This window comes from Macrobrachium rosenbergii, chromosome 11, assembly GCF_040412425.1.
Source record: "Macrobrachium rosenbergii isolate ZJJX-2024 chromosome 11, ASM4041242v1, whole genome shotgun sequence".
In the NCBI taxonomy this organism is placed as follows: domain Eukaryota; kingdom Metazoa; phylum Arthropoda; class Malacostraca; order Decapoda; family Palaemonidae; genus Macrobrachium; species Macrobrachium rosenbergii.
In genome coordinates this window covers 46,786,837-46,803,400 of record NC_089751.1, presented here as the reverse complement: position 1 = coordinate 46,803,400, position 16,564 = coordinate 46,786,837, and the positions used below count along the sequence as shown (strand labels likewise).

Here is a 16,564-nt window from a genome sequence, read left to right as displayed (position 1 = left end):
TTTGTGTGATATATATACATTATAATGTAGTCCTTCAGTTATTCAGCTTCACCTCATATGGAACTGAACATCATCTGGAGGGTTCCCGGCAATCTATTGTGCTAGGCTGGGGGAAAAAAGGGGGAGTGGGGGGGGCTCTGACTTCTTGAGAGCTTTCGTGACTGTTATTGGCTTAAAAGCACTTTGTCACATAAAAAAGTTACTGTATACCAGAGGAAGTTCCTGGAGGGGGAGGTAGTGGTGGTGTTCAAAGACAAGCAGAAGGAGCTAGAGTTTGGGTGCATGGAAAGGAATCTGGAGAAGCTGCAAAAGTATTTGCTGAAATTTGCCTTCTACAACTTTGCAGATGCTTGGAAAGATGTCACTGTACAGACCTTGGAGCATGCTTGGAACCTGAGGATGTATGGGAGTGGCTAGACAACAACAGTGGCAATCCTGGTTTCCAGCTTTTATCCAACAATGAGCTAGCTGCTGATAAGCAAGCTGAAGATGTTTGAGAAATGCAGTGGACAGTGACTGTGAAGCAGAATTGTCGTTCATATCATCATAGTACCCTCAACAGCTTTTTTGGACCTCTAGCTCCCTTGCACCCAAGCCCATCACCATCCGTTTCTTTGGTACAGTAACTCAATCATTCAGTTCAGAAATGGAGGCAAACACTTTGGCACCCTCTACTGACGTACAAGGATCATTCAGCCAAGAATCCAAAGTCTTTCTGCTGCCTCTTGACAACCATGACCCTCTAGGCACCTCAACACCTTTTCATATCAGTTTACCAACTTCATGACCTTGAGGAGGCCCAAGACCTTGACCATACAGGGGGGTCACATTCTCCATGATAATTTTCTTTAGTACGTCTTCATCCTCACGGTAACGTGAGTGCATTCTTGCCTTATAATACAGTGGTCAGTGGTGTTAATGGAAGAGGGGACACACACATACACACATATTCATATTTTAACTGCAAAATCATGGATGAACCTGTATGTAGAAAAGATTCACAGGCATTTGCTGCTTAATACCCTAGATACACAACTCATCAGCATCACATCAAAACCCATACACACACACTACACTCTACAGATCATTTGCATTTAACAATTCCATAGATTTTCATTCCCAGTCCCTTCACTCAATACATCTATAACCAGTACCTACAGAAAGGAAAACTACTGCCTTGCAGATAGATGTTTTAGTCAAAACTAGATGGTAACTGTGACTGACAACTGCAAGTTGTAATAACTTGAGCCATATCTTTAAATATTCACCCATTATTGAGGCAGAATAGCCTGCTTTGATTATAAGTATTGATTGATGGTGTTTACTACATGTAAAAAAAAATCATAAAAAATAAAAATCAACACATTACAGACAGTAAGCGGTCCATAAAGGAAAAAGGGAAGGTCGTGTGAGGAACGGGGCATATGTGAAAATGAGTGACGAGTAAAAACCAAAACTGGCAATATATAAGATAATGATCATACAAAGGAGAGATTACTGCAATATCCACCTTTTCAGAGTAAGATGTGTCTTATCCCCCTACTGGAGGGGCATCTATCAGCTTGTAGGCAGGACCTTTTCATTTTATGCTACATATGTAAATGTCTGCCCATTTTGAACTAAATAATAATGTTACCTAAGACAATGGTTTGTTTACTTGATATGAGCACAGGAGTTATGACTATGACACTAAATGATACAACAAAAATTAAATACCTGTATACACTACACATACATTTTAAGACATAATAAATAAAGACAACAATCGCCACCATGGTTTAAAGAAAAAAATTATGGTGAAATACAGAACCAAAAAAAGAAATGGCAAGAATTGGACAGGAGATGAACTCAAGAAGAATGGGATTCGTGCACAAGCAGATCAAGCAAGTGATGAATTATAATAGGTGAGAGGGTGAACTCCACCTAACATGGAAAGTCTTAACTGCTATCTGATCACAGCTTTTATTTATTAAAATAGCAAGTATTCAGTAACTGATCTCTCTGCTAAGACTAGCAATAAGGCATTTGAAAAGCAACAGGATTGTTTATAAGAAAATAATTTTTACAGTGTTTTAAAGTGATCACTAAGGTACGTACATATATTTGAAATTAACATGAAAAAATCTTTCATTTACTCATTCATTTACAAATCAATCTTACCTCTGGAAAAAAAATCTTAAAAGTCCTACAAGCACACACTATGATGAATACTCTGAGAAAACTTTCCAAATATAAGTCTGAATAAAATAAAATATACAATGTCAAAAAAATACCAAGAAATACAGTAGTAAGCAGCACACAAAAACATTCCCTTCACCGTACACATGCATTTGCTGCAGTACTAAATAAACATAGGCCATGGCTTCACCGATACTGTTAAAAGGACAAACAAACCATCAACCATTCTACCCATACAACTCAAAGTTCAGAGGAAAAATTTCCAGAATACCTGTACCATTATTTCAGATGAAGGGAAAAAAAAAAAGATTGACCTTTGGAAATTTACATTTCATTTATAATTGCTGTACAGTACAGTACAGTGATTGTAAGATGATGTACAAACATTCATATTAATGAAAACACTGCTTCTTATATATATTTATTAATGCATATACAATATGAAGATAGGCCTGTTTACTTTCATATTCCTCTTCACACCTGGGTATACGTACGTACATATTTACACTGACATTTCAATGCCCAACCAAATTTAATACTAAACTGTTACATTACAGAAAGACATTCATGTGCAGTTGTATTTATATGTATATGTGTGTAGTACTGATGGTTTTACACATTAAATTTAATTTTAAATTATACCTGGTCCTCAGTCCAGGTGTACATGCATCACTGGTGGCTTGTAGGTTTTATTCCTTTGTATTCCATGGTACTTAATATTCTCAGTTTACTTTAAAATGACTTGTTAATTTTTTCACTGAGCAATCCTCTCTCTCTCTCTCTCTCTCTCTCTCTCTCTCTCTCTCTCTCTCTCTCTCTCTCTCTCTCTCTCTCTCTCTCTCTCTCTCATATATATATTATATATATATATATATATATATATATATATATATATATATATATATATATATACATATAAGGGAGAGCTGAAGCTCGAAGTATACATCACATATATACATACACATTATATGTATACATATATAAAATATAATATTATACATATATGCATACATATTTCCTGTATATATATATAATACATATACATACATATATACATGTCACAGTTATCAAATCTATGAAAGAATAAATGCCATACAATGAATGCCTGCCCAATTTCTTGATATCCATTTTTTTTTATATAAAGTCAATTTGAATCCTTTAAATATCCAAATAGGAAGCTTTGACCAATACACTGTAACAAAAGATGAGAATTTTTCTCAGATAATATAATTGACTAAAGCTGAAATAGACACATCCTTAACCTTGTAATGTAGACCCAAGTAGCATGATATACAGCAAATGAAATATCCTTGTCACATTCATCTGATCTATGGGAATACAATGGCCATATAATGAACACCTGATATAGCTACAATGAATCCTTTACAAAACCAAAGAGGAATAAAGTGAAGAATTTGTCCTTTCCCCATCTGGGCACTGAATCCATGCCTAGCAAGTAATGTGTTCAGTGCTTTGAAGTGTTCACTGTATAATTTGTTTTGGGTGTACATTGGTTTGAAGTTTTTCCTGTATAATTCTCTTTAGGTTAAAGATTTTTCCAAGGTAAAATGAATTCGATACCAAGAGATTATTTGTAGCTTACAATTTGAAAGTAAAGAATATCATATGTAAAACTGACATTTTCACATGATTTTTTTTAAATAAAAATTCTACACATCCTGTCTCCTCTAAAGATATCAACTCTGCAGCATAAACAAGATGTTACAAAAATGTTTATGAATTTCATTAAAATTCTGGAATTTATGGTTTACTTATATTCTTTACAGCTTGAAACAATACTTTTAACATTATGCGATATTCATGACTAAATGAGTGGGCTCACCGAGGAACAGCAATCTTATTGCTCTTGCATCTTGGTTACCGCAGCAAGATCCAGTGTTGTTTTAAACCAACAGCCATTTCCTCTGCACACAAATGTATAGTTTAACTGTGTGCAGTAAATTCTGTTTTTAATACAAAAGTTTTTTCATGCAAACCCATTAATGATATATATAATATATATGCCTTATTTTCTGTTCCACAAGTTCCTAGGCTCACCAGCCTTTTGTCCAGTCATATAATATATATGCCTTATTTTCTGTTCCACAAGTTCCTAGGCTCACCAGCCTTTTGTCCAGTCAGAAGACCTACATGCAGGATACCCATCATTCCTTAGGTATGGATCAGCTAACTATCTCTTGGGGAGGGGGGGGGGGTGGTTGATTGTGGCAATGAGACTTGAGGGGTTTGGAGGATGAGACATTATTAGATAACCATGTTTTATATTACATACATGTTATTAGACAAAACTTGTTTTATATTATACAAATTTAAGTTTTTATAAGTAAAAAATTTCCCATATAAACCCATCAATTGTCCATAACCCTTATTTCTGTCCATGGGATCCACAAATACTGTTTACACATTAACCCAATGGTAGATATTACCTACTGTATTTGCCAGCATATAAGACACACCCTTGCATAAGATGCATCCCTATTTTACAAGGATATTTTGTGGGGAAAAGAAAAAAACCTTTAGTATGCTTTATCATAGTAAATTTATTGAAAGATATTTTAAAGTGATTTTGTAGAGGAAAATGTTTGATTCTGTGTATGAAATACAATATTGTGAGAGTATACTGGAATAAAGTATGAAATCACATGTAAATTTACACTCGCCTTAAAGGTAATTAAATGAAATTTACCATAAATACACAATGTTCGTGTTACCGCGACAGGCCACCAGGGCAGTGCTATGATTTTGTTTACATCCACTCATTGCAAATGGCTAACAAGCCGACTGCCAAAGTACCGTGAGCAATTTTTCATATGTTTGTTACAATAATATATTGAATACAAGCCGAATTATCAGTCAGTTATCACAAACTTATGAAATGTTGGCAGTTAGCCTGTAAGCCATTTGCAACGAGTGGATGTAAACAAAATCATAGCACTGCCCTGGTGGCCTGTCATGGTAACACGAACATTGTGTATTTATGGTAAATTTCATTTAATTTCCTTGAAAGGTGAGTGTAAATTTACATATGATTTCATACTTTATTCCAGTAACACAATTTACTATACAGTAATAATTAGGCTTGTTTTTCAATGTTTTCTTATTAGCAACAATTTTTGTGCCTATCCAGTATGCTTTCTGTACGCTAGGCCTAGTGCTCAGTCTCCTGTCTGTAATGCGGCCGCATTGGATGCAGGGCAGTTTTTGGTACATTTAAAAATAAAAAAAAATGTGTGTCTAGTATGCCAGCAAATACAGTATTTTCTTCGCTGTATCTGCAAGAACAAAGATATGGAAGATGGAAACTTTTTATATGTACATTATATGATTGAGGTTTTGTACAAAAATTGTTTCACTTGGGAATCGTAGCAGGGATGAGTACTTAAACACATACCATATCAGAAGCATTTTATTTGATCTAGAGCAACATTTACTTGTAGCATTTTTACAACATTATATATAGAAAGGATAGGTACTGCTGTCTATATTTTGTTGTGGAACCATTATGAAAATATTTTTAAAATAATATTTGACTTAAAAAATTTTAAAATCATCTCAAAGATTTCTTTTACTTTAGAGGTAGGAATTCAAGATGAAGAAACTAAAGACTGAATGTAGACAGCAGCACCTATCCTCTCTACATAATTTAATAATGTAATTTAATGTATGTATTCTCAAATTATTCTTTGTATATACTATCAATAGTTTTTTTATCTTGTAAATAGTATTTTCTAAATGTTTAAATTTAAAAAAAAACATTTGCAAAACATTTTACATTGTTTTGCTAATATGCTTTTGTATTCTTACTTGTAAATTTACATCTTTGTGATTTGTGTTTCTCATTTTCAGCTTTGAAAATCAGAAAAAAAAATTAGGTTAACATTAAATAAAATGCTATTGATATGGTATGTGTTTAAGTACCTATCCCAGTTATAATTCCCAAGAGAAACCTCTGTGCCAGATGTCATTAGCGCCTGGTATGAAAAATAAAAGTTTTTTTGTATAAAAACTATTTGTTTCATGACAGACCAACTAATTCATATATAGTATAGGTGAAATCACAATTTAGGCAGAAGATCAAGCAGCTGAGAATTTCAGCATTTGCAGAAGTCCTATAGTTCCAGCGAATATCCCGAGACTTCTCATAGAGTGCTGCAAATAGCTGTAACCCCAAAGAGTAAAGCAAGAAATACAGCAAAAGAGTGCTGCAAATAGCTGTAACCCCAAAGAGTAAAGCAAGAAATACAACTTACTTGCATTATAAGAAACTAACCAATCTGGTGAGACATAAGAGGTATGTAACTCCAAAAGGCTCCTCTTGGCAATGAATGGACAAGAGATTGGTAGGAGGAAGAGTGCATTATATCTTCTGCAGTTGGTAAAGCTTGACCTGCTGCAACTGACCATGTCAATGACCAAATACCCTTCCCTTTATGCATAAAGTTTTAGTTAAAAAAATTTGCAAAGGCTGACTAAGAACTTGTGCTCATGAAGGCTGAAATCGCAATGTTCCTTTCTATGACCAAGGACACTGAAAGGACCATGATCTCTCGTACAGAAACTAACCATGAGAAATTCCATTATTTTGAGCTGTAAATTCATGCCAAGAAGCAGTGGAAACAATGGGATCTCTTGCACAACCAACATTAGCTATAACAATCACCCAAGTAAGCAACAATGTTGTCATCAGTACCATTGCCTTCATAATGATTCTCTGTCACTGACAAGTGTCACTAAAATCATTAGTCACTAATAATTACCATATTACGCTATGTAAAGGTAGATAGTTTTTACTTGGTATTCATCATGACATCTGAAAAACAAATCTGTATTCTTTTAGGCTTCATAAAATCCAGACGACTGTAGAACTTAAAATTAACTCCCTGTAGGGGGTAGTGCCGTCAGTGCACCTCATATGGTGCACTATAGGCATTACTTCAAGGTTCTTTGCAGTGTCCCTTCAGCCCCTAGCTGCAACTTTCAATTCCTTTTACTGTACCTCTGTTCATATTCTCTTTCTTTCATCTTACTTTCCACCCTTTCCTAACAACCGTTTCATAGTGCAACTGTGAGGTTTTCTTCCTGTTACACTTGTTACACCTTGAAAACCTTTTTACTATCAATTTCCCTTTCAGAGCTTAATGATCTCATACGTCCATTTCATTAAAATTAACTACATTTGCAAGCATAGTGAAATAAAAGAGAAACTGACAAAATTCAAGTCAATGCAGACAGGTAACAAGTTATCGGGTTTTGTCATGGACAGACTAGGTTAAAACTACGCTCTTGTCCACAGGTATGGTGGGAAATGGGTACACACAGCAGGAGCAGCACAATATGTTACTGGGTGGTCATAGAACAAATAAAGCTGAAGGTGGGAATATCCACAGGCAAGTGAGCTGAGGCACACTCAAGATGTCTAGCAGCGTCAAAAGTTTTCCAAACAATATACACAGGTGGGAAGTCAGAGAGCATGCAGTGTGCAGACCAAACCCAGACTTCATCTGACAATTGTTGCTTTTTCACTGCCACCACAGACAACAAACATGCAACACTAGACCCGGATATCTATGAATCTGACTCATAAGAGGCACTAAAAGGTATTCTCCTAGGATGATTCCAGTGGGTCCTTCTCTGAGCATAGTGACACCACTGAATGAGAGACCAGTTATGACAAATCTCATGTGAGATTCAGAGAACGAATCTGACAGCAACAACTACTAAAAAATGTTTGGGATTATAAATTGGTAATCAAGTGTAACAATAAAAAAAAATTCACTACTAAAATACACCAAAGGCAAAGCTAGAGCTAACACAGTAATATCTTAGCCCTCGCTACAGTATAGTAAAAGACAAAAAAATACGAAGTGGGTGATAAAAAACAAAGCACACTTCCAAAACATTAACAGTGAAGAAAAAGACTGAATATCTGCATTTACAGGGCCCTAGCTGAATGAAAAACACTGCAAAAGACTACACTCACAGGGTGATGATTAAATGGTAACAAAGTAAGTCTTAACCAGCAATCTTACCCATGGACATGTCAGCTGCAAAGTACATACAATTGTAGAAATCACTATTCAATACTGAGGTGCTAAGCATAAATGATTTCAAGACACTGGAATCCATAAAAGTCAAATGAGCAGATGAATGTTGAATAGCAATCTAATGACTTCTTTCTCTCAAATTCATCCCTAGTTAGGGTCGCCTGTTTTTTAATGAGCCTTTTCCAGATGTTTCTATCTTGAAGAAGAGTGCTATACTGATGATCTCAGTCAAATCAAATCCAGGGGAATGAAATGTCTAGTTTTTACACCAGCAGATGCTCACCAGAAAGAGATACATTACTGTACTGATACATACCTAAGGAATGACAGGAACCATGAAAAGTAGGGTCATCTTTCTAACAAAAAGGATGGTAAGCCTAGGAATTTGTGAACCATGAAATAAGGCAAATATAAGATTAATGGGGTTGTAATAAAACAAACTTTTCTTTCGTTTATCAAAATATTGTTGAACATATCTGATGAAACATTAACAAACTAAGAATATATCTTATTATGTAAAGCCAGTAAGTATAAAAGTGGCTTGGTTAAACAGTTCATGAATCATACCAAAATACCACATACCATCATCTACAGCAATCAACAATTTGCAAGTGCAAGCTTTGGTAATGAAAAAGTTATTCACATTCAAAACACCATAGATGTTTCAGAAGTGGAAGTTGAAGTGTTGCCTTTCCATTTCTTGTGTGTAATATATGTAACACAAAAGTTTGCAATAACTACGTGTTGTGCTCCAAACCTACTTTGCATGCATACCAAATTACAAACAATCCTGTACTGTGCTGATGACAGTTTATGCATGCTGCCCTGCACAGCGTTGAAGCATGCGTGGGAGTGAGTGAGGATGTCAAGTGTAGTTGTTACCTTTCATATTGGCAGCGGTGAGAATGATGCGCTCAAGTTTTTCCCTAAGAGAAGATACCTCGTCGGTCCTCAATTGTCTCTCAGCCTTCAGGAAGTGACCCAACTGGCGACACAGCTCACCCAGATCAGCCTCGTGCTGCAGCAACATGGGTCAACTCACTAGATCTAAACCACCCTACTTCTATCTTTCTTATGGCAACATTTACCATTGTTGAGGAGTTAACGAATATGCACACATGCATACACATACTCTCAAAGTGACTTTGACATTTAGAAAAGCATGCAAACACTGACTATGATATTTATCAGCTAAAAAACTGGGATGAAAAATTGTATAAAGAATGTAAGCACACAGAAATGATACATATGTCTATGCTAGTGACTGGCAAACTACAAGACTGCATGTCATTCCATTAATCTGCATAACATAAAAATGATCATTTTAGAGGGTGCCTAAGGGCTTCTAGTAGGTGCATTATAAAGCACAGACAAATACTAATATTTAAGACATGAAAAACAATGATCTAAGGACAGGTTGAGAGACATATGTCACTGTACTCGGACTACATTTCTATTCCAATTGAGAAAGTAATACAGATTAGCAGGAAAGTGGCAATGACTGAATTATTTAGAAATAAAGAGATGATAAAAATTAATTTGTCAATCTTTTCACAATGAAATTATCAAATATGAGCACCATGAGCCTACGATATATAGAATGACACAGCCCACAGACACACACGACAAACTATTAACATTGTGACATGAAGTACAAAAATTATCTATATAATTAATTCGCTAAATTTGGGGATTTTTCCTATGACTGCACTTTCAGAATCGATATGTACTGTACTGTATTTAAAAAAATTTTTTTTTATTTTTTACAATGAAAAGATCACTTTCTGGCCTAAATCAAGTTTTATGTCTTGTCACAATTGCTAGGTCTACCATATTAGAAAATTTTTAAAATCTCTTTATCTGGGTGTGAAACAGGCATTGCCACATTTGCTAGCCATAGAGAATAAAAGGTCATGCTTACCGACTGAGCCTGTTGCAACTGCTGACTGAGTCTGGCAATCTCTTCATTCCGCAACACTAACTCGCTCTCAAGCAAGCGAAACTGGGTTGTGGTATCCTTTCCAGAATCATCCTTTTGAATATGAATGAAATATTTTATAAAATTAGTATATTATTTTGAGAATGCCTACAAATTTTCATGCAATTAAGATACAAAGAATGACTTTAAAATTACCTCAGACATTTAGAATAGTCAGACTGGTGAAAGACTGATTGCCATAATGGTGGTAACCCCATTGGAAAATGTGTAGAATACATAGCTGCTGCTGAAGTTCTACTCTCCCATCAGATACGAAAATATCTGAGGTCAGAGAGTGGGCTATTCATTGTGTGTTATATTATTATAAGCAAGACTTCAGAAAGAGTCCCTGGATTGTGCTTGTGAATAATTTCGTGCAAATTTTCTTTTGATTTCCACGTAACTATTGTAGCAGTGATGTCATCCAGGGAGGTAATTATTTTATTTATTTGTGTTCTGCAAACCTCACTATACTGTACTATACATACCATATATGATTTGAAAGACAGCATCCTATTATCATATCTTTCCTTCTCTAGACCTCCATCCCTTCATAGATTTCCCTGATAAATTCCCTTGATTCTCAAATAGTATCTTGAAGCTAAAGTGATCACTCTCTTTACAGTTCAGAAAAACTTAAAACTGCTTCCCCCCCCAACTCCCTTCAGACTACAATTCTTAAATTTATATAGCCTTGAAAGGAGAAGAGAACGCTACATGATAATCCAGGCATGGAAACAGATAGAAGGAATTACCGAAAACATCATGGAGCTAAAAATATCAGAAAGAGCAAGCAGAGGTAGATTAATAGTGCCCAAAACTATACCAAGAAAAGTAAGGAAAGCACACAGGACATTAATCTACCACGCACCAGCATCGATAATGCAGCGTCTATTCAATGCGCTACCAGCTCATCTGAGAAACATAGGAGTGAGCGTGGATGTGTTTAAGAATAAGCTCGACAAATATTTAAGATGCATCCCAGACCATCCAAGACTGGAAGATGCATTAGCAATTCTCTGGTAGACAGCAGAGGTGCCTCACACTGAGGGACCTGGGGCAACCTGAACGAACTGTAAGGTCTGTAAGGTACATTGTGATGCCTGCTGATGATATTTCCTTACAATGGTTCTTTCTCCCCTTTAATTTACTACCACAGGGGACTGTGTGGCATTTCCATCACAGATATTCTCTCTTCCTCTCTTTGACATCTTTAGTTTCTTTACAGAACTATATAAGGAATGGCAAATGTGACACCTGACATACAAATATGCAAGTGGAATTACAAGATTATTTTACAAGTACAGGTAACTACAATCATATTTACAAGTACAGGTAACAACATTTTTCAACTATTTATCCTAATGTTCATACTGACCACAGTTCCCGTAGGGCGGTAGTGCTGTCAGTGCAACTCACGCGCTTCACTGTAGGCATTACTTAAGATTCTTTGCAGTGTCCCTTCGGCCCCTAGCTGCAAGCCCTTTCATTCATTTTACTGTGTGTCCTTTCATATCTTTCTTCCGCCCTCTTTTAACATTGTTTCTTGGTGCAACTGCGAGGTTTTCCTCCTGTTACACCTTTGTAACCTTTTATTCTCAATTTTCCTTTCAGCGCTGAATGACTTCATAGGTTCCAGTGCTTGGCCTTTGGCCTAAATTGTATACAGTATTCTATTCTATTCTATACTGACCACAGTGACAGGCTCCAGTTTTTGTAATAAAAAAAAAAAAAAAAAAAAAAAAAAAAAAAAAAAACACTATAAATACGGTACTTTTTAGCCATGTTCATAAAGCATTCTTCAGTCACCCTTCACATAATTCCTAGGTTTCCTTGGCTCTGATATATTCAGGAACCAAGTAAGCTAGCACAAAGGGTTTCCTTTTCTTTATGCTCTCTGAACTAATACATGTACAGCCAAGTATGTCAGAGTACAGGCCTTTGAACACAACTGTGTGGCCAAGAGCATATTACTGTAAACCATTTCACAATTAAATCATAACCAAAACAGAATACAGGTATAGGCACTTCAGAAACTAACAATGCTGTTGCTAATCATTCGGTTATTTAGAACAGTATAAAATACATTCTTTTTTATAACATTTGAATCACTTCCATTTTCAAAGTAAATATACCCCTGAACAAGAAATGTAAATTCTCAAAGATATTTTAAATTTAAATATGAAGTCATTTTACTTGTATACAGTATATACAGGTTGACCATCACTAATCCTGCAATCGTTAATCCGGTTCCATCACTAATACAGACTACTAATTTCGTCTAGTGCAATTTCAAATTTCCCGGGTCACTGCACCAACCTGCCACTGTTGTTTTTGGTGCTACTTGTGTGCGTACATATGTACCCTACGTACATGACTGCATTTATCTTTTGTGTTGTAAAAAAAAAATGAGAAAATGCAGTAATAATATAAATGAGAATAGCATAAAATGATAAATTTGTATTTTTCATAACTAACAAACCTTTGGTCTTAACATTAGGATAAATCTTCTGGTGCCAGCTGGAAACCAGTTTAAAATTAATGAAAAATCATATATGCAAGAAATCTGTGGCATCTGGCATCTCATACTTAGATGAGGTGGAAGCGGGTCAGAGACCCAGCTGGAACCTTACGATGCATTCAGTCTTACTTCAACCACCTTGGAGAGTGGATGTTCGCTTTTGTTCTCCTTTCCCCAAGCCGGTTTTTGTCCTAAGCCTGTGATACCTTCCTACTGGTTGTGTTAGTAGGATTGTGTTTTTGGGTGTCCGTGTGTGTTTCGTGGTGTTATACTTTCCACTAATCAAAGCATGTGTCCTGGCGTTTGAGGGTTTCCATGGCTTCTTCTGAGATAGACCCCCATTCTTCTTGCAGTATGTGTTGTTCTAATTTTTGTAATATACAGAGCACCCTCGACTCAAGGCAGGGGATCCGCTCCAGCGCCGCGCCGTTAATTCCGCCATAAGTCAATTTTTTCTCCATTATCAGCACTAACGGCATTTATGGCACTGTAACTTAATGTTGCATCAAGTTACAGTGCTTTAAGTGCTGTTAACTTGACGCCTATTGTTGCTGTTAGTACCGTCAATGGCGCTGTAACTTGCAAGTTAGGGCACTGACCGTTAACGGCACTGAAAAAACACCTTAAGATCGAATCGCTGTAAGTCAGCGACGCCATAAGTTGAGGATGCACATATCATCGTATGTTCCCTACGTACACAGTTGCCTTTATCTTTTGGGTTGAAAAAATAAAAACATGAGAAAATACAAGAAAAATATAAATGAGAACACTGTAGAGTAAAACATAAATGGACGAAAACAAGCTGTAGCAAGTTCTCTGGCGCCAGAGAATGAGTGTGTGCACGCATACGTGCCCTACGCACAAAACTGTGTGCATCTTTTGGGTTGTAAAAATACAAACATGAAAAATACAGTAAAAATATAGATGAGAATAGCGTAAAACATAAATAAAAAATCATAAGCGTGACAACACGAGCCAAAACAAGCTGTAACAAGTTCTCCGACATCAGGAAATGAATTTGTGCATTTGGACGTACCCTACACATTGATTGCAGTAAGTTTTGGGGTTGTAAAAATGAAAAGAGAAAATACAATAAAAATATAAATGAAAATAGTGCAAAATATATATAAAAAAATTCCCAGATGAAGAAGATAGGAATCCTGACATGTCAATGTGCTTAGATGCAAATTCCAGCTCTTCACTTTGGAAGCAGCAATGATGAACTTCTTGTGCAAGCCTATGATTATTTAAAATTTCATTTAATATTCATTTTATGTTTCTTTTTTCCTCAACCAACTTGTACTGATTTGCAGGGTACTATATTTTAAAGGTAGGATAAGGTGGTTAACTGTTGGGTTAAGTGTATTCTAACCTAACCACTCTGTAATCCGGCACCCTGCAGGTCCCAATGATGCTGGATTAGTGATGGTCAACCTGTATGGTACTGTGCTTTATGTATGTATGTGTATAATGATTTTGCACAAATTTAAAAGGTACATTAATCATACATAAACAGTAACTCACATGTTAGCTACTTGGAACATTTAAGTTGATTAGGAGCTTTGGTGAAATTTAAATACCCTTCATCAATTGCATAACTGACTCATTTCTACACACTGGGTGTAAGAAAGTACCTGCAAAAACTTATTACTGAAAGCTAATGTCATGAACAGCATGTTTATCCCACTTCATCAATCCCTTTATGGATTTCACTTTATATGGTTCTTCAACAACTAATATTTTAAAGTATAAGTACCTATTCCTGAGAAAAGAACTAGCGCACCCCTTAAAAATGAACTGCTGAAGAACTAAATTTGCAAATGAAACTGTCCAAGGGAGTTCACAAGTGACTTAGTGGAAAAAAAATTTACATACCTGCAACTGAGAAACCTGAGCAGACAAGTGGGCTTTAAGTTGCTTATTACGGGCTTCCAAATCAAACACCTGCTTACTGGCATCAGTAAGTTGTTTATTCAGGGCCTCCACTTTTTCTTCTAATGCAGCCGATTCAAGACATTTTATGGAATACTTCTGAGAAAGCGACAGGATTTCGTGCCTTATATCTTCCATTTCTGCCTCGTGTTCCTTGTGAATGGCACCAATGTCATGACCAGACTGCATCTTTCTAATGAATTCTTCTTTAAATTTTCCAATTTCTCTTTGCACTTCAGCCTCATGAGCTTTCCTCATCGCATCAAGAGCCGCTAAAGTTGCCTGAGTTTCTTCAGCTAAAGCTTGCTCTTTTTCGGCCTGAAGAGCAGCCATTTCTCGCCTATGCTTTTCTTCTAATTCTGCTAGCATACGCTTATGAGAGTTCTCCATAGCACTTAACCCTTTTTCACAGAGCCCCTGGTAAAAACATTTTAAGAATTCATTTACTGTAATAAAAAATATTTGGACTTCTGAAAACAAGCAAATTTCAAATGGTCAACTATATCAATAATTAACATTGTATGTATAAAAATAGATGTTTCTGAAATGTATAAATATTTTTGGCATAATTATTTCTATTACTTGTTGATAAACTTAATATTTAGTCACTGAACAAGCCAGTAAAAAATAACTGTGTTCCGTTTCTTTAAGATAAAATTCAAATTGTATCAATAAAGGTACAACTCAAGTGTGCCTCTAACAATGGTGTAAGCAAAAAAAAATTGATGAGCAAATGACTCATGATCTAAACTTACTCTTAAATGTTCTATTTCCTTCTGATATCTCTGACGAACTTTCTCTTCACACATATCAGGTTGACTTCCAAGGGCATCTTCATATTGCTGTTTCAGAGAAGTAATCTGTGCTTCATAACCCTCTTCTAAAAGGCACAATCTCCTCTTGAGTTCTGTGAGTTCATCATCACTATCGCGTGTTGGTGGTTCATGCCGGGCCTGTTCTCGTAATCTTGAAACTTCCTCATCATGCTGGGCTTGTAAAGCTGATAATGCAATCCTGTGATCTTGCTCTAATGCCTGCACATAAATATTAGTCTATGAGCGAGATTTATACATTATGATGGTAAAATTCTAAATTTCATAAGCTTTCTTATAGTAAAACTCTGAAAAAAATATATATTTCCTTGAATCCATTTGTAAATACTTTCACTCATCAGTTTTAGCAAGAAAAGATGTGAATTGAAGATTTGCTTCTAATAGCTTATATGTACACATTGGTTAACAATCAGATTGCAGGGAATGTAAACTATAATATGTGCAGCAAGGAAATGGTAGCACAAGTGCTAAATATGCTATCAACATAAGGTGTAGGACTTGACACTGAGAATAAAATGTGAACAAATTTCATCGGTAGTAAAATTTGCTCAAAAATGTTATTATTAATGAAGAAAAAAAAGATCAAGATGAGGACAGGAGAGAAGTCAGATGTAGAAGGAAGGTGATATAGTATATCATAACCAGAGGTAAAAGAACCTTTCTTTTTACTGCAAACAGAACTAGTAGGCCTAAGAAGTCTTGTCTACCTGACATGTCTCTTGAATTGGACTTAGGCTGTTGCTAGGGGCTATGGATTGTCCAGAAGGATAAGAGACAGCAAGATGAGAAAAACTCATCTGCAATTGAAAAGTAGATTGTATCTGTTAAATTAACTTCCTTTCAATGACTGGAAAGCTGAGAGGTTGGGAGACTAAGTAAAATCAATATTTTTATATTAAAAAATAAATATTTCTACCTTTTTTGCCATACTTAGATAGAAAACATAGGGAGGGAAAGTACAACACTGGTAGGCAAGTTATTTATAAAAAAAAGTACAAGCCATCACACACAATGTGCACATAAGAGAGAGAGAAACATTGTATGGAGTAGTTGCTAC

General features: G+C 35.7%; 1 protein-coding gene across 50 annotated transcripts in view; it reads right to left on the bottom strand.

The window, feature by feature from the left end:
* Positions 1–16,564, bottom strand: part of osp (outspread) — a 321,240-nt gene that overhangs the window by 3,475 nt on the left and 301,201 nt on the right. For 46 of the 50 annotated variants that reach the window (XM_067111805.1, XM_067111810.1, XM_067111815.1 and 43 more), the window contains 4 exons: positions 15,430–15,708; positions 14,618–15,091; positions 10,165–10,275; positions 9,126–9,261 (listed from right to left, as the gene is read on the bottom strand). In XM_067111805.1, coding sequence (XP_066967906.1) covers positions 9,126–9,261; positions 10,165–10,275; positions 14,618–15,091; positions 15,430–15,708 — 1,000 coding nt within the window. The remainder of the gene's footprint in view (positions 1–9,125; positions 9,262–10,164; positions 10,276–14,617; positions 15,092–15,429; positions 15,709–16,564) is intronic. The other 4 variants (XM_067111842.1, XM_067111814.1, XM_067111813.1 and 1 more) reach the window with 1 other exon arrangement.